At 42.4% G+C, this 18,868-nt stretch overlaps 1 protein-coding gene across 2 annotated transcripts in view; it reads right to left on the bottom strand.

The window, feature by feature from the left end:
• Window positions 1–18,868, bottom strand: part of HERC2 (HECT and RLD domain containing E3 ubiquitin protein ligase 2) — a 249,136-nt gene that overhangs the window by 113,752 nt on the left and 116,516 nt on the right. For both annotated transcript variants that reach the window (XM_081583082.1, XM_081583083.1), the window contains 9 exons: window positions 11,961–12,148; window positions 10,710–10,902; window positions 9,230–9,412; window positions 7,063–7,244; window positions 6,195–6,342; window positions 5,917–6,113; window positions 5,445–5,675; window positions 4,435–4,573; window positions 2,707–2,850 (listed from right to left, as the gene is read on the bottom strand). In XM_081583082.1, the coding sequence (XP_081439208.1) occupies window positions 2,707–2,850; window positions 4,435–4,573; window positions 5,445–5,675; window positions 5,917–6,113; window positions 6,195–6,342; window positions 7,063–7,244; window positions 9,230–9,412; window positions 10,710–10,902; window positions 11,961–12,148 (1,605 nt within the window). The remainder of the gene's footprint in view (window positions 1–2,706; window positions 2,851–4,434; window positions 4,574–5,444; window positions 5,676–5,916; window positions 6,114–6,194; window positions 6,343–7,062; window positions 7,245–9,229; window positions 9,413–10,709; window positions 10,903–11,960; window positions 12,149–18,868) is intronic.

The raw sequence follows: 18,868 nt of genomic DNA on the forward strand, positions 1-18,868 counted from the left end.
CGTGTTAAACCAGATATGATTTCTACCTAATCAAGCATTAGACAAGCAAAATCTTCAAGGCTTTTTCACTGCCTCCTTTATGGCCTCAGTCCTTCTTTAGTTCATCTGTCTGTGTCTTTAAAGCCAACCAAAGCTATTTCCCAGATTACTGCCCTTAGTCCAGTTCTTTGCCTTTGCCATCTTGGTGTACACTCAGTTATGCAGAAACCCTTCTACGAAACCCCCAAGTTTGTATCTCCAGCCCTAGCTTTTGTTAACCCTTGTTCAGACTATAAACTGACACCAAATCCAAATATGACTAGGGGTTGTAAATCTTCTCAAAGTGCCAGAGAGTAAACAGTTTAGGCTTACTGACCATAGGATCTGTCACAGCTACTCAACTCTGCCACTGAAATGTAAAAGCAGCCAGAGATGACACGTAAATCAGCTGGTGCAGCTAGCAGCTACATTACCATAAAACTTAAGACAGGCAGCTGCGGTGTTTTCCTTAAAGCCTTGTGCTAGACAGCTCCATTTGGAGCCCCTGTTCTGTCCCAAGTGCAGGATGGGAATCCTGATTCAGGGCAGCCATAGTTCCTCAGTGGGATAACCACAGAACAGTCAATCCAATTTCCTGGGCTCTGGTTTCCTGATCCTCTGCGGTTGTAGATTATCTTCAAGGTCCCTAATGTCAAATAAAGAATGAATCTGCACTTTCATCAGATTTACTTCACACTCAGCATGCTGTAATCAAATTCGTTAAGCCAAGGAAACGTAACTCTTAAGTCAAAGAAAAACACCACATATTCCATTGGACTTTCTAATTTTGTCAACAGCACTCCTCCCTGTCTTCCCTATAACTCAAGCTTGAGACATTAGCCACCTTTGACTTTTCACTGATTTTCCAAGAGGTCACCATCTAAAAAGACCATAGCATCTCAGTCTCTACTGGCACTTTCTTTCCATTTTTTCATGCCTTCCCTTGGAAGACATTTTTATCACTTGACACAATTTCCCCATCTCCATGATGTCCCAGTTTCAAATGCTCCTATAACTCACTAGCATATGTGTCATCCTGAATATCCTCCTTATCACGTGAGGCCCTGCCACATATTCCCAGTCAGCCTTACATTTCACCCTGGTAGCCACTGCACTCTATCACATGATTCAGCTGACCTCTCCCCAGCTTTAGCCCCATATTCATCAATAAATCCTGAGCTCCTTGCAAAGGTCAGTACCCAAATATTCATTGCTTATGCCTCTGCTCCTACTGTCTCCTTCCCCAGGATGGAAACTCCTTAAGAGCCTGCAGCCAGGGTCCACCACACCCTTCAAATGTTGCTTGCTCTCCCCAGCCCTCAGCTCCAGCCTCCCCAGGACGCCTGTGGAACTGTGCTCACACATCTTATAGCACACAGGCCCGTACCTTGGACAGTGCCATCTACTTTCATTTTCTCTCCCCACCCTGACTCCAGACAGTAAATCATAAACAAAGATTATCTTGTTTTCCATAATATTTACCACAATGTCTTTCAATAGGAGATAATAAAAACATATTTCATAGCTTTTTTTTTTTCCTATTCAAAGTGAAATGAGCTCACTCCAGAAAACTGAGGTAATACAAAAAAGTACAAAGAAAATAAAGTCAGATGAAATTCTACTATCACTATTCTGGTAAGTAGATGAATGCAAATCTACAAACAGATATACACAGCAATATCTTTTTATCATTTTGATGTTTCCATGGTATTAAACCTATATATGTATCATCATTTGAATATGGTGCCATGGTATTCCACTATATGGGTACACCACCTAATAATGGGCATTCAGGTGTCAGCACAAAAATAATATCAACAAAAAAAGCTATAATGAGCATCTGGAAACATGTATTGCTTGTTTACAGATGAGATGTAAAAAGATGTCAGCACCACGACATCTTTTCATGTGATAAATTCCCACAAGACAACTTGTTAATCAATGAATATACAGATGTATGTATTTTAAAGTCTACTGCTACTGATGCTGCTGCTAAGTCGCTTCAGTCGTGTCCGACTCTGTGCGACCCCATAGACGGCAGCCCACCAGGCTCCTCCTTCCCTGGGATTCTCTAGGCAAAAATACTGGAGTGGGTTGCCACTTCCTTCTCCAATTCAGGCATGCAGGCTAAGTCGCTTCAGTCGTGTCTGACTCTTAGGGACCCCATGGACTGTAGCCCACCAGGCTCCTCCATCCATGGGATTTTCCAGGCAAGAGTACTAGAGTAGGCTGCCATTGCCTTCTCCGTTTAAAGTCTAACATTTACTCAAATGCCTGTTAGATGGTTGTACCAACTTAAATTCCCACTAGCATAGCAAAGTGTTAGAGTGATGCCACTCTATGCACATATGAACCACTTTACTGCCTTATTAAAGATGCAGATCCTGATTTCTTAGCTCTGGGGTGCAGCCTGAGAGTCCACATTTCTACATGTTCCTCCTATGTGTCATTAATGCTACCGGGCCTCAGACCACACCTTATATACCAGGGGAAGAGAACACTGCTTCCCTCAATCCCCACCAAATCCCCTCAGGTTTGTCTATCACTTTTTATCAGTTACTGGCCAGATTGCACATCTTCCTTGTACACGTAGAAGCCATCTGTATTTTCCCTTTCATGTTCCTTGCCTGTTTTCTATTGGAGTATCTGCCTTTCTTACAGATCCAAAAGAGCTCCTTAAAAAGATACCTGTATGAGCAGCTGCAGCCTCCTGAACAGCTGGCTGAGACAAGATCTGCCTGAGCTGGTCCTGGTGGGAAAGCAGAGCACGGCCCGCCTTCAGAATATACAGTTTTAACTGTTGGCACCTCAGCAGGTCCAAGTCTACTTGTCCTGTGGGGAAAAAAGGACTGAGCAGGAATGGCACAGGCTGCCTGGGCACACCACCTCAGCTGGTGTTCAGCCTTGAGGAGATCCTGCCCTGAGAGACTCAGCTGATCATGTCGAAGTCTGTCTGTAATGAAAGACTTGCCTTTCCCAGTGTTGTGGGGAAGCATGCTCTACCTCCCCCAGGTCTTCTCCCTTTCTTGCTCCCCATGTATGACCTTGGGTAGGGGTGACGATTAGATGGCTTAACATAGTTAGAATCATGTTAGCTATTGCTGCATGCATGCTCAGCCACTCTGCTGTGTCCAGCTCTTTGCAACCCCATGGACTGTAGCCCACCAGGTTCCTTTCACGATGGGATTATTCAAGCAAGAACATTGGAATGGGCTGCCATTTCCTTTTCCATAACTATCGCTAGTATAAGCAAATATTTCCTAAATTGCTAAAATTTCAACCAGATACCTACATCACAAATAAAGTACTTTCTCATCTTGCCAAGACATCTATGAGACAATTTTGTCAGAGACTTACAACATACTGTTCCATAACTCATCAAAAGCATGGCACTCTGTAGAATCTTGAGGCTTCCCTGATAGCTCTAGAATTTTATCTAATCCAACAACTGCAGTAATGTCCCTGAGTTGACTAAGGAACAGCCTAGGCAAGCCACTACAAAGATATAGGCAGCCCACAAGAAGAGTGAGACTATAGTCATAGCTGCAGCATTCCAAAACAAGACATGCTAGAGGTCATGGACGGCAGCATGGAGCTGTGGGAATGTAGGACGGGAAGGCACAGGAAGAGTGAGAGGTGCCACTGGGGCACCAAGCTCTGATACCTGGCAGACAGGTTTATTTCCTGTGACAGGAAACACTGGCTAAGGGACAAAGTTAGTTGAATTGTGGACATGCCATGGTTTACTTGCACCTGATCCTCTAGCCAGATATGTGAACTGGAGATCCAGAGTTAAAAGTGTTCACCATCGTTAATCCTGCAGCAGCAATTACAGGGATGGGAGAAATGGGTGAGAAAACTCAAGAAGAGTGGCCCTAAAGAGCTAGAAATTATGGATGAAACCATAAGGATTTCCATTGTGCAAAGAATAGTCAGGGAGAAGAACTCTCAAAGAACATGTGAGCAGCAATGTAAAGAAAATCAAGACAGCAGTGGAAGAGGAATATTTTAAGTACGAGTGGCCTTGGTCTTGCATGGGTGGCCAGCATCCAGACACCAAGTGAGGCAGGACAGAGCATACAGGCCCTGCTGGGTATGGCTGTTATGAGGCCAGGAGCAAAGGTCCCCAAGTGTGATTAAGACAGGGGGGTTAATGGACAGTGAGAGAGAAAACAGACTCCTCTTCAAAAAGTGTGCTCAGGATATACACCGGCCTGGTGTTCTTCAGGTGCAGCACAGCATCATTCTCTGTATCACACACTCCCATCACCACTCCCACCATCACTCAACCAATGGCCAATCCATCTGAACGCAAAGGTTTCAGCAATGAAAGAACTTAACTCTGACAAAAGAACAAACATTGCTCAAACACTAGTTAAGACTGTAGCTGTTTCATCATGAAGCACATGTACTGACCTGTAAAACCCTGTTTAGGTGATTTCTTTATTTTGTGCTTTTCCAATTTGCTTCCAGCGAGGTTCACCAACTGAGCCCACACCGAGAGCATGGGCTCTGTGAAGGGCAGGTTAGTGACACTGAACGCCATGGCGGGGAGCTGAAGAAAGAGCACAAAAAGCTTCAAAGTGTGTCCAGTGAGAAGAACAAATGACTGTTCTGAAAGTCAGCATAATCAGGAATCTTAACTCTAAAATAATACATGTATTCAAAAGTGTTTTTACATCTGAAAATAATTTTGAAAGATGACCCTGAAGGTAAAATAAAGACTTACGTGTATAGTAAATATAACCTAAATTGATTTTTTCTTTGTCAACTTTTTAACAATAATTACATCATGGTGGTAGTTATTCTCAAGTATTTTCTATACATTTCAAATTTTCTATGACATGCATATATTCCTATAATAATCAAAAACAGTATTTTATTGAAACATACAGTAAAACTGCATTTTTCACTTTCACTTGCACTTAAGTTACACAAAGTAACATAATTCACTCACTTTCCCAATGGACCCCCAGTTCACAGATTTAAGATGACAGTACCTGCCAAATATAGTCATGTCGCTCAACACAGTAATTAAGCATTTTCTATATGAAAAAAGATCATCATTTTAAAGGAATCATTTTTAGGTTTTTTGAAAGTTGAGTTGTTAAATAAAAAATAAATAAATTTCATAAATTCACATTCTAAAATAAATACAACTAATATACTCACACAAGACATTCTAAATAACTAATGCTCTTTCATGTCTTTAAAGGCTAAAATAAGACACATGAACTGCTAATCTATACAATCCTGTGAGACCTGATTAACCACAGGAGTGGAATGCAAACAAAGAAAGGCAGTTTTCCTCAAGTTGGATAGCTACCTAGAAGGCAGACTCAAACTAAAAGAATCAAGTTCCTCCCAGTTCTAATATAAAAGCCCTTTACCTTACTACCTAGCAACCCGAACACAAGTTCACTTACTGGCTTCAGCTGATTCAGTGGGCAAACACGACAGGTTCGCAAGTCACAGAACTGCACGGTGATTTTGCCCTTCGGAGTGATGCGAGTCACGGTGCCTTCTCCAAAGTCATCATGCATGACTTGTCCCCCTAGTCGCAAGCGGCTGTCAATGCCTCCAATGACAGCCAGGACTGCCATGAGGCTCCCCACCTCAGGGTTCTCACAGTCAGGAAAGTAGTCATCTAACAGAGCCTAGTGCAGACAGAAGACAGCAAACTTGAGGAGAGCCCCGAGGGCTACCTATTTCTTACACATTTACAAGTAAGCCAAATTTACTTTTTATATTAGTTTCCTCAATAATTTTTTCCAGTAAAAAATATTTCAAAATATATCCATGAACAAAAGACACGAAATTTAAAAAGATAATCTGAAAGTTAAATCAGCATTCTGCAGAGAAACACTGCCAGACGTGCAAGGAGTGTGCAGCACTCACCCCTTCAGCTGGCCTTCCTGCACAGCTGCGCGTGACCGAGTGCAGCTGCGAGTTGATGTACTTGTTGATGAGCCCGTTCCACTGGCCCAGGGAGTGCAGTGTGCGGAGCAGCGCCACCACCTCCTCTGCCAATGTGCTACTGTGCGTAGCAGTCAGGGAAGCCTGTGGGCGTGCCCTCCGCCTCCTCAGAGTAGATTCTGTGGAAAACACAGGAACAAAGGGCTACATGATGACCTGCCTGCTCACCCAGGACACAAGGAAGGAGGAGAGCGGCCCACCTCTGAGGAATGGGACATCTGAAGAGCAGGTGGTGAGCAAGCTGCCCAGGAAACCAAAGAGCTTTTCCACGAGGCACTCCATGTCCCTGGCCCTGTCTGTCTTGTCCCACGACGGCAGTACCGCTTGCAGTAAATGTACAGCTAGGATCTGACAAAGGTGATTTAAAACAGCAAGTATTAAAGAAAGCCATTATCTGACAGATTATGAGCTAAAAGATTTTTTGTTCCTGTAATGCAATTAATCGTGTGAAAATTCTAATATTATTTTACAGCCACATAATTACCTCAAAGTTGATTAATAATATGAATTATCACGTTAAAAAAATAAGCTACATTACGCATGCAGATACTCATTTAATTAAAAAATAATTTCTTTAGTTTAACTCTTAGACAAGTATACCACAACTATGGTGAAGATGAGAGCAGCTGCTCACAGAAAAGCAAGTCATCTAAGGCTTAACAACTTCATCAATTTAAAATAATCAATATCTTTAGCCTCTTGTCTCAGGGCTTTCGAGGTGGCCCTCGTGGTAAAGAACCCGCCTGCTAAAGCAGGAGACATAAGAGACGCAGGTTCAATCCCTAGGTCGGGAAGATCCCCCAGAGTAGGAAGTGGTAACCACTCCAGTATTCTTGCCTGGAGAATCTCTATGGGCAGAGAAGCCTGGCGGGCTACAGTTCAAAGGGTCACAAAGCATTGAAGCAGCTGAAGAGACTTAGTATGCACCGGTATCTAGAAAATCCACCCTGTGTTAGTTCTTTTCTGCACTCAGGAACCTAATTACGATGTCAGCTTGATGCCAACTCTGACGGGGCTCCCAATCCCAAAACTCACAGTGAGTGTGGATCAGCCTGGCAACACGGTTACCTGCCGCTGTAGGGAGGCAGCGGTGAAAGGCGAGTGTCCCTCCACGACCTTCATGAGCAGGGAGATCCAGGGCGGGGAGCTGAGGGCAGCGCACATGTGTGGGGTGAGGGCGATGCTGCGCACAAAGCCCAGGGTGCACCAGCTCCGGTGCTGCTCCCGGCACACCAGCCTGCTGGGGGAGGCTGGCAGAGCAAGACAGACCAGCTTGGCACCAAGCTCTAAAAACAAACACTCAGCACAACCTTTCCTTTCAGCTTACCTAAATCACATATTCTCAATAATAAGTTCCTTTACAAATATACTACAATTTCACTGATTCTCAGTGAGAAGAACAGGAGAATACTTTCAAGTTAGCTCGAGGAACATTTACATTTTTAAATATCTAAGGTATGTGGAGTCATTCAAACTCGTTAAGGAATTTCATCTACGTACTATCTCTAAGAAGTAGGAAAACAGTCTACAATTCAAATAGCAGTTATCTGTGGCAGGGCAAATACCATAGTTTGTAAATTTCACATGTTTTAAATATCCCCCATGAGCTTGTTTATATTTAATCTGCATCATAAATTCTCAGTCCAAGTTTTAAGAAGGCTGTTATTACTAGAAGAAGAGTAAGAGGTTTTCATGAGACAGTGACCCTGTCTGCTCCTCCAGGGTCTCCACTCATGGACACCTGGGGCTTCCACACTCTCCTGGCTGGCAGAGACTCTGAGGTGGGGTCATACCATGTGACCTGCTCAGTCGCCAGACTAGCTCCCCTTCCCCAGCCTCCACAGTCCAGCTCCCTGGCTCACCAGGGATACCACTCTTCAGACACACGCTCACTCCACTCACTCAGTCACACTCACCCACACATATGCACAGGCACTGGCACCCCACCACATCAGACACCACTCTCACAGTCACTCACACCATCAAACTCTCAAACATACCCAATTACACACATTCACTCAATCTCACTCAAACTCACACATGTATACACACTCACACCTGCACATACACACACACATTTGCTCCAATCACTTCCTCAACTTCTCCCACACTTATACATACTCATATTCACATACTCAAACATTCTGGTGGACTGAATTGTACCCTCAAAATTCATGTTCACCCAGAGTCAGATGTGGAAATAAATTTTTCACAGATATAATTAAGGTAAAGATTGAGATCACATTATACTGGATTAGGGTGAACCCAAAATTGAATGAAAGTACTTATAAGAGAGAGAAAAGCAGAGGGGAGGCATTGAAGTAAAGATGAGGCAGAAACTGGAATGATGTGACCATACACCACACTTTTGAAGCCTGGAGGTACAAAAGCTAAAATTCAGGGTCTTCCCCCAGAGTGTCAGAAGGAGCATGCCTTGATTTTGGATTTCTGCTATCTTGAATTCTGAGAGACTGAAATTGTTGTTTTAAGCCTCTGTTAAGAGTTGAATTATGTTCCCCCACAATTCACATGTTGGAGTCCTAATCCTTAGAACCTCAGAACGCGACCTTGTTTGGAAACAGATGCACTAAAGTTCAGATGAAGTTAAACTAGATTAGGGTGCGTCCTTAATCCAATGTAACTGACATCCTCATAAAAAGGAGAAATCTGAAGACAGACACACACAGAGAGGATGCCATGTGAAGATGAGGGATGCCAAAGGGAAGATGAGGGAAGCCAAGGAATGTCAAAAGATTGCCAGCAAACCATCAGATGTTAGGGAGGGCCCTGGGACAGATCCTGCCCTCAGACTCATAAAAAAGAACTCGACCTGCTCATCCTTTGATCTTGAACTTCTAGCCTTCAGAACTGTGAAGAAGTACATTTCTGTTATTGAGACTGCCCAAGTGGTGGTACTTTGATGTGGCAGGTCACGTCTGTGGTACCATGCACACCCACTGAGTGTACAACACCAAGAGTGAGTTCTACTGTAAACTACTAGCTGTGGCTACTAATGATAAATCAATGCAAGTTCATCAATTGTAACCAATGCTCCACTGTGGAGGGTGATGCTGATAATGGAGCATAATACGGAGCATAATGCTATTATGTTTGTGGTAATTCATTACAGCAGCCTTACCACACTGACATGCATACCCACAATCACTCACATACACACACATCCAAACTGACAGCCCAGTTCTGACTCTATGGCCCACAACTCTCCACCGCATACACGTCTTGTCTGTTGTTCCACTCTCCACCAACATTCGCAGCAGCCCACAGAGAGTCTTTGTGGCTTCGCTCTGCATAACTTCAGCATGGACTCCAGCAGAAAGACAAAGAGTTTGTAGTAAATTAACAGTGCTGGTAAGCATCATTGCAGTGGGGTGAATATTCCTTTCAATTTGTTCAGCTTCTGAAAAAAAGAATCAAAATACGGAACTATATTTCCAAATAAACTGGAAAATGTCTCTACATGTAACTTAAGGGATTTAATATCATATACTTCTTTTCTTACTGTAGAAAGGGAAGCAGTTCTTTACATTAAAGATGGAATTCAGGATGCACTGAACACTCACCCTAACTGAAGGGAATAAGACTTTTCAATTACAGTTCAATTTTTTAAAGCAATCTCATCCTACAGCTCAGAAACACTAAAACAATTTCAAGGATTCATTTCTTAGAAAAATAACTTAAATGTCAAAAGCTGGCTGCTGGTAAGTTGGCTGTGCCCTGGACAAATATGAGGTGGGTGCTTCCATGGAAGGGGAGCCAGTTGCTCACATATAGAGATCATTGGATTTTTGATAAGGAATACATGTGGAACTGGACCATCATTCTGCAACTTGGCCAGCCCTGCTCAGGCCTCAATTTCACAAGTGAAACCCCCTGGCAGAAAGGTAGGAGTAGGGACAACTGGCCTGGACACTGTCAGATGCAGTGATAACAAATCAGCATCAACTACCTAGGTGGGGCCACACAGCTTCCCATGTGCTCCTCCTGGCATGCCCAAGACAGACATCATCTGTTTATATCTGATATGCATGCAGTGGCCTGCACACACCATGGGCACAGGACACCTATCCCACCTTCCACACCACCCTTCCTCTAGTGAACTGAGTCTCTTGGGTTTTCTCTCCTAACCATAAAAGTGATCTTGGGAGCCTGCCATGCTATGCATACAGCAGACACCTGAGCCCTCCAAATAAGTCAGTGCCAGCCTCCTGGACAGTCTCACCAAGATTGGTATCCCAAGGTCTTTCAGACATGTCTGAAAAATGTCATGAAGCCCTCCTCCTACAACCCTGCCTCTTAATACACAGGGTTTAACTTTCTGAGGTCCCCAAATTCTCAACTTCATTTTACTGAAGGCAGTAAAGTACTGACTAACTCCACACTGTGTGACACATTCTGAGAGAAGGTAAAAGAAGGAAAAACCCATGCTTCAGGGCATGGTGAGGCAATGTCCACTCCAGGAGGCACAGGCTCAGGGATCCCCAGAAGATCCACCAGAGAAGAGGACATACCAAGCTCTATACTACTCCACCTGCCCCCACAACACTATCTCCAAGAGGAACAGGAACCATCCTGCTCCTGGGCCTGTTTCAACCAGACCTTCATGGAAAGCTTGACCTACGGAGTGCCACTCTCACTCCCACAACAAAGGACAGACAGAACATGCACACAGCTTGCCAGAGCCCCCAGACACCTACCAGAGTCATCCTCCGTGTCTGAGTCCTCTGCCGAAGGCTGTGTAGAGACTGGGAGCTCTGCCAACTTCAAGTCATACTTCCCCTCCTTCCCCATCCTGTAAGAGTTGGTGCTGCCCGTGTCCCACTGGACCCTGATCCACCCATCCTCTCCAAGTTCACCAATCACACGGCCAAGGCCAGGAGGAGGTCCATCCTGAGGAAGCCAAAACAAAGACTGGTTAAGAGGGTGCAGGCCTCTCACTGGAACATTACCTATAAGGGTGGCTGCACAGACTTCAAGTCAGCGGAGTGCTCCAAACCCACCTATACTCAGAGCTCACTTCATCACTGTAAAGTAAACACCAGGACTAACCTGCTCACACTCCTAATGAAAGAGGTAAGTGGGGAAAAGAACCACCTCACTTAGCATCCTCTATAAGCCAATGCAGACACCAGACTTTCCAGCCTGGTTCTGCCACCCTGCTTGCTGGCCCCCCTTATCCCGCATGGGGCCTCACAAGGTTGGAAACCTCAAACAATCACCAGTATCTTCTCATTCCCTTTCACTCTTCAATTTTCCCTCAAATCAGAAGCTGTTTTCAGGATGCTGCTATTTGTTCTGGACACACTGATTTCTGAGATGATTCTCAGGAGGTACATGCTTAAGAGTGAACCTAAGAAAACCTAGATATGACAAGAATGCTCCATATCACAGGAGGGTGAGCACTGGCCTAGCTACTCGCTCCAGTAATGGTGTAGAGCCCAGTCCCAACCTCTACTCAGGGACACCCAACAGAGACATGGGAGCAAGGTGCTGGGGGGAGAAGGGGAAAGACAGACACTGCCCAAGCAGATACCTGTAGCTGCCGGGTCAGGACACCTAACTGGCACATGGCCATCAGCTCACAGAGGCAGGGTCAGAGCTTTCACGACAAGATTATTCAGATGCGGTTTACTCTCTCCTGCTCACCCTCACTCTTGCCCTAGGCTGAGCCTCAAGTCAAGCCTATGCCAGGAGTTTCCCAAAACAAGCAGCTACTCCTCTAAGATGTAGTCCTGTTCAAGGGCCCTAGAGCAGGCTGCTGCTTTTCTCTACTGGTTCTGAGATTCTATTCACCCACCCAGGAATCAGTAACTACATCACCTGTCAATCACACCTGTCTTTGAATGTAGGTATTTATTCCAGTTTCCACCCACTCATCACATGCAGGTCAGGATGCGCAGAAGGTGACTAATGTATGGCTAATGCGTTTAACTCAAATCTCTAAGGACCTGATCACCCCATTTCCAGTCCACGCCTCTCATGACCCTGGTTCCAATCTTCATCATGGCGGCCAACTCTGGCCCTGAAACTGGCAGCTGTACCGGGGCTGTTTCCTTCCGTGTCTCTTCCAAAACTGTAGCAGAAGCTCCTCGGGCAGAAGCATTCATGTCTTCTTCAACATTATCACAACTAGGGCCTATCAGAGCATCAGAAACAGCAGATGAACCAATAAGCAGTTAAGTATTAATGAAGATGATAATTTTAAATAATCTATACTGTAGTTTTTACCAATACAACAAATACCGTGAAAAATTTACTGATGAGAACTAAGACTTTTAAAAGGTAAGGAGAGGACAAAATATATAAATATGTATTAGAAATATGTAGAAGATTGTAGAAATTCTCAGAAAAGATATTTACTCTATTTCCAGGAATTATGATCTATTCCAAAAAGCAAAACTGATTAGAAAGACACTCATTACTCATATTTTTATTACAACAGAAAAACAAATGATAACCATCTAAATGTTTAACACTGTGAGAAATTAATAAACTTTAATTTGGCACTGAAGAAAAGTGCCGACAAAGAAGGCCTGATACTGCTGTCCCCAGAAAAGCCTGCTTACAGGGCTGGCCCTCAGCGGGCCTTTGGGAACCTGGATTTCGTGAAGGCTCCCATCAGTCCTTAACTGCCAAGAAGCCATTCCTGTGCCTAAACTGCACAAACAACATGGTCTCTGCTAAAATCTGCTTCTTTCTGGGGAGTCTGAAGCTTACTCCAAGTGTCAGGCAGAGATGTCTACATGACCTGCCCCAGTGAAAGCCCAGGGCACCAACTCTCCATACTTTGCATGTAAAGACAACACTTCACATGTGTGGTCACAACTCTTTGCTAGGGGAACTAAGTGCACTCTGTGTGTCTCCACTAGGAGAGGATTTGAGTCTGGTCTCTCTCACACTTTATTTATGTGCCATGGCTGATTCTGCTTTCTATTCTTTCACTGTAACAAACTTTAGCCCTAAGTATGACTATATCTGGAGTCTTGTGAGACCTGCGAGCAAATCATTAAAACTGGAGGTGGTCTTGGGAACCCAGACACAGGGATGGCAGCGACAGGATTTGCTAGAACAATGAGGACTCACTCAAATATTGCAAAACCATTATCTGGTACAAGGGAAAATGAAGGAGTAGGACATGATGAAAATTTGGTCCCTCGCGGCCATGAAACCACTCACAGTATAAAATAGAAGCTGAGCTGTAATCTGTAAGAAGTAAAATTTACCAATGTATTTGAAAACAGTAAATTTTAACCCCAGGAATCAGCATGCTGGCCTGAGGGAGGGGTATGCACACCCCCGGTAACCCTGTGGTTTTTCTTCTCTCTCCAGGTAGGACAGAAAAGGGCCGCAAACATTTCCAAAGATGGGCTTGGTTGGGTCAAAAATTTAAAGTTTGTGTTCTGCTCTCCTCCAAAAAGGAGAAAAAAAAAGTTATTCAATTCCCAGGTCAGGAGTAAAGCTTTAAATAAACTGGAGGGAAAATATTCTTTTTCTCATCCTGGGAGTGCCTCTGTGGGGCCCCAGAAGGGGCGAGGGTTCCATTCTAGCTGGTATCTCCCCAGGCAGCTATAATGTTAACACTGTAAATGCTGAATTTGCTGCTAAGGGTTTGAATACATTTTGCTATAAGGAAAAAAGGAGAATCTTTTTTTAAGTGATTTGTATTTTGTGGCTATTGTATGTGTATGTATACAGAAAAATTAATATAAAATATTATATGCTAATGATTTCTTATATGAAAGAGAAATCACCTTGATTAGAGAAAGCAACAAAGATAGATATGTATTCATTGAACACAACTCCCTGGCTTTTCACAGTCAGTACTGTTAACAGAGGAAACCCCCATAATTAACAATTTGTGCTCTGACTTTTACCTATTGGAGTCTCCGGGAAAAAAGGGAGACAACAGGAAAATAGAGGCAACTTTAGATGGAGAGATACTTTCAAGATTTTTAAAAGCAATTTTTAGTTGCTAATGAGGTCCACAGAAATCAGATGTTGACTCAGAGTCTGGTGCATATTTCTGAATGGGTCCTGTGGGCACAAAGACTGGCAAAATCAAATTGCTTAGGAAAGCTTTGCTCTTTCATTTGGATTTAGAACACTTTCAGCAAAGAACAACATTATAAATGAATCAGATTTACCAGACATGAAGAGACATTCTATACAAAAACAGCAAAAAACACACTCTTCTCAAGGTGTTCACAGGGAACACCCTCCAGAGAGGTAGTATTTTAGGTCACAAAACGATAAACTGAAATAAACTAAAATCATATAAATTATATTCTCTGATCACAGTGGAATGAAACTAGAAATTATAACAAAAGCTAGGAATGCCACAAGTATGTGAAAACTAAACACACAAGTATGTGAAAACTAAACAAGAGAAAGAAAGACAAATCACAACAAAAAGTAATACTTTGAAACAAATGAAAACAAAATCACAACATATCAAAGCTTAAGAGATGCAGCAAAAACAGTACTAAGGAGGAAATTTAAATCTATAAATGCATACTTAAGATCTCAAAACAACTAAACAACTTAACTACACCTGGAGAACTAGAAAAATAAGAACTAAGTAAACCTAAAGATAGCAGAAGGGAAACAATATACATTAGAACAGAAATAAATAGAAAACAATAGAATCAACAAAACCAGATGTTTTTCTTGAAAAATGTCAACAAAACTGACAAACTTTAAGTAGATTAACCAAGAAAAGTGAAGATACAAATAAATAAAACCAGAAATGAAAAGTGGAAAGATTGCTACTAATCCTACAGAAATAAAAGGAATTATGAGAGCACTATAAACTGTACGCTAATAAATTATCTAACCTAGAGGATATGGATAAATTCCTAGAAACACAGAAATTACCTGACCTGACTCGAGTAGAATATGTGAAGAGACCTAAAACAAGTGAAGACATTGAATCACTAATTAAAAACCTCTCAACAGATTGAGAGGCTTCCCTGGTTGCTCAGTGGAACAGAATCTGCCTGCCAATTCAGAAGACATGGTTTCAACTCCTGACCAGCAAAGATTCCACATGCCTCAGAACAATCAAGCCTGTGCGCCACAACTATTGTGCCCGGGAGCTGCAACTACTGAGCCCATGTGCCGCCACTACTAAAGACCACATGCCTAGGGCCTGTGCTCTGCAACAGGAGAAGCCCCCACATGGCAACTGGAGGGTAGCCGCTGTTATCCACAACTAGAGAAAAGACCAAGTAGCAACGAAGACCCAGCACAGCCAAAAGCAAATAAATAAAACCTCTCAACAACAACAACAAAACCAGGACGATTCAGCTTAACTGGTAAAGTCTACCAAACACTAAAGAAGAATCAACACCAATTCTCTCTAACTCTTTCAAAGACAGAACAAGAGGGAACTACTCGCTAACTTACTCAATGAGGCCAGCATTATCCTGATAACAACAAAAAAAACCTATAAAATATTGCTCAAAGAAATGAAAGAAGACCTAAACAAATATAAAGTCATCTCATATTCATGGAATAAAAGACTTAATATTGTTAAGATGGCAGTACTCCCCAAAAGGACCTACAGATTTAATACAATCCTTGAAAATCTCAATGGCCTTTTAGCAGACATGGAAAAGCCAGACCTGGAAGTCATATGGAAATACAAGAGACGAGAAATAACTAAAATAACTGTGAGAAAGAAAAAGTTGAAAGACATACCTGTCAATTTTAAAACTTACCACAAAGCTTTTATCAGAATGTTCAAAACAATGTGGGATTAGCGTAATGACAGACACATAGAACAACACAAACAAAACTGACATTCTAGAAATAAACTTAAATAGCTACAGTCAAAATGATTTTTGACAGGGGTGCTAAGAATTTGACAACAGTCTTTACAAAAAATTGTTTCAACTGGATAACCAAAAAATCAATAAAGTGAACCCTCATCTCACATCATATTTACAAAAATCATCTTAAAGTGGATCATAAAACTAAATACAAGACTTAATGAAGAAAATATAACGAGTAATCCTCATGACCTTGGATTTGGCAATGATTTCTTAGACATAACATCAAAAACACAAGCAACAGAAGAATAAGAATACTAACAGATAAATTAGATATTTTATAATTTCTGTAAACCAAAGTAAAACAAAACCCAGAATGGAAAAAAAAAATGTCCTCCAATCTTATCACTGTTAACAGTCTAATATTCAGAATGTCAAAAGGACCCCTACAACTCAACAACACACACAACTGAATTTTCAAATGAGCAAAGGACCTGAATAGACATATTTCCTAGATATACAAATGGCCAACAAGCATGGGTAAAGAGGCTAATGTCATTCAGTATTGTTGTTTGGCCACTAAGTTATGTCTGCCTCTTTGTGACCCCATGGACTGTAGCATGCCAGGCTCCTCTATCCTCCACTGTCTCCCAGAGTTTGCTCAAATTAATGTCCATTGAGTCAGTGATGCTATCTAACCATCTCATCCTCTGCCGCCCTATCTCCTTTTGCCTTCAATCTTTCCCATCATCAGGGTCTTTTCCAATGAGTTGGCTGCTTGCATTAGGTGGCCAAAATATGGCAGTTTCAGCATCAGTCCTTCAAATGAATATTCAGGATTCATTTCCTTTAGGATTTACTGGTTTGATCTCCTTGCAGTCCAAGAGACTCTTCAGAGTCTTCTTCAGCACCACAATTTGAAAGCATCAATTCTCTGGCACTCAGCCTTCTTTATAGTCCAACTCTCACATCTGTACATGATTACAGTAAGTTTGTTGGCAAAGTGACATCTCTGCTTTAAAATATGCTCTCTAGTTTTCTCATAGCTTTCCTTCCAAGGAGCAAGAGTCTTTTAATTTCATGGCTACAGTCACCATTTGCAGTGATTTTGGAGCCCCTAAAAGTAAAACTGGTCACTGCTTCTACTTTTTCCCCTTCTATTTGCCATGAAGTGAAAGGGCCAGATGCGATGACCTTAGTTGTTTTTTTTTTTTTAATGTTGAGTTTCAACCCAGCTTTATCACTCTTCTCTTTCACCCTCAACAAGAGGCTCTTTAGTTCCTCTTCACTTGCTGCCATTAGAGCGGCATCATCTACATATCTGAGATTATTGATATTTCTCCTAGCAATCTTTGATTCCTCCAACTCAGCATTTCACATGATGTACGCTACAAGAAACTTAAATAAGCATGGTGACAATATACAGCCTTGTCATACTCTTCTATCAATTTTGAACCAATCCATTGTTGCATGTCCGGTTCTAAGTTTTTCTTCTTGACCCACTTACAGGTTTCTCAGGAGAAAGGTAAGGTGGTTTGGTATTCCCATCTCTTTAAGAATTTTCCATAGTCAAAGACTTTAGCAATGAAGCAGAATTAGATGTTTTCTGGAACTCCCTTGCTTTCACCATCATCCAACCAATGTTGGCAATCTGATCTCTGCTTCCTCTGCCTCTTTGAAACCCAGCTTGTACATCTGGAAGTTCCTGGTTGAAGTCCTGGTAATGGACTTCCCTGGTGGCTCAGAAGGTAAAGCATCTGCTTACAATGCGGGAGACTCAGCTTCAATCCCTGAGTCGGGAAGATCTCCTAGAGAAGGAAATGGCAACCCACTCCAGTATTCTTGCCTGGAAAATGCCATGGACAGAGAAGTCTGGTGGGCTACATTCCATGGGGTCACAAAGAGTCGGACATGACTGAGCGACTTCCCTTCCTTCCTTTCTCTCTCTCTCCTTTCTTTCTTTCTCTCTCTCTCTCTTTCTTTCCAATATGCAAAATGAGTGCAACAGTACAGCAGTTTGAATATTTGTTGGCATTGCTTCTTCTTTGGGATTAGAATGAAAACTGACCTTTTCCAGTCCTGTGGCCATTGAGTTTTCTAAATTTGTTGACATACTGACTACAGCACTTTGACAGCATCATCTTTTAGGAATTTAAATAGCTCAGCTGGATTTCCATCACCTCCTCTTGTTTTGTTCATAGTAATGCTTCCTAAAGCCCACTTGACTTCACACTCCAGGATGTCTTGCTCTAGGTTAGTGAAAACACCATCCTGGTCATCCCAGTCACTAACACCTTCATTGTATACCTCTGTGTATTCGTGCCACCTCTTCTTTCCAATCTCTTCTGCTTCTGTTAAGTCTGTGTCCTTTCTGTCCTTTATCATACCCATCCTTGTATGAAATGTTCCCTTGATATCTCCAACTTTCTGGAAGAGATCTCTTGTCTTTTCCCATTCTATTGCTTTCCTCCATTTCTTTGCACTGTTCATTTAATAAGGCCTTGCTAGTCTGTGGAACTCTGCATTCAGTTGGATATATCTTTCCCTTTCTCCCTTGCCTTTCACTTCTTTTTACAGCTATTTGTAAAGCCTCCTCAGACAACCACTTTGCCTTCTGCATTTCTTTTTCTTTGGGACGGTTTTGGTCACTGCCTCCTGTACAATGTTATGAACCTCGGTTCACAGTTCTTCAGGCACTCTGTCTACCAGATCTAATCCCTTGAATCTATTTGTCACTGCTACCATATAATCATAAGTGATTTGATTTAGGTCATAACTGAATGGCCTAGTGGTTTTCCCTACTTTCTTCAATTTAAGCCTGAATTTTGCTACATGGAGCTCATGATGTGAGCCACAGTCAGCTCTGGGTCTTCTTTTTACTGACTGTATAGAGCTTCTCCATCTTTGGCTACAAAGAACATAATCAATGTGATTTCAGTTTTGACCATCTGATGATGTTCATGTGTGGAGTTGTCTCGTGGGTTGTTGGAAAAAGGGTGTTTGCTATGACAAGTGTGTTCTCTTGACAAAACTCCAAGGCCATACTTGTCTGTTATTCTGAGTATCTCTTCACTTCCCATTTTTGC

This window comes from Giraffa tippelskirchi, chromosome 3, assembly GCF_054371585.1.
Source record: "Giraffa tippelskirchi isolate mGirTip1 chromosome 3, T2T-mGirTip1v1.2.pri, whole genome shotgun sequence".
Classification (NCBI taxonomy): Eukaryota; Metazoa; Chordata; class Mammalia; order Artiodactyla; family Giraffidae; genus Giraffa; species Giraffa tippelskirchi.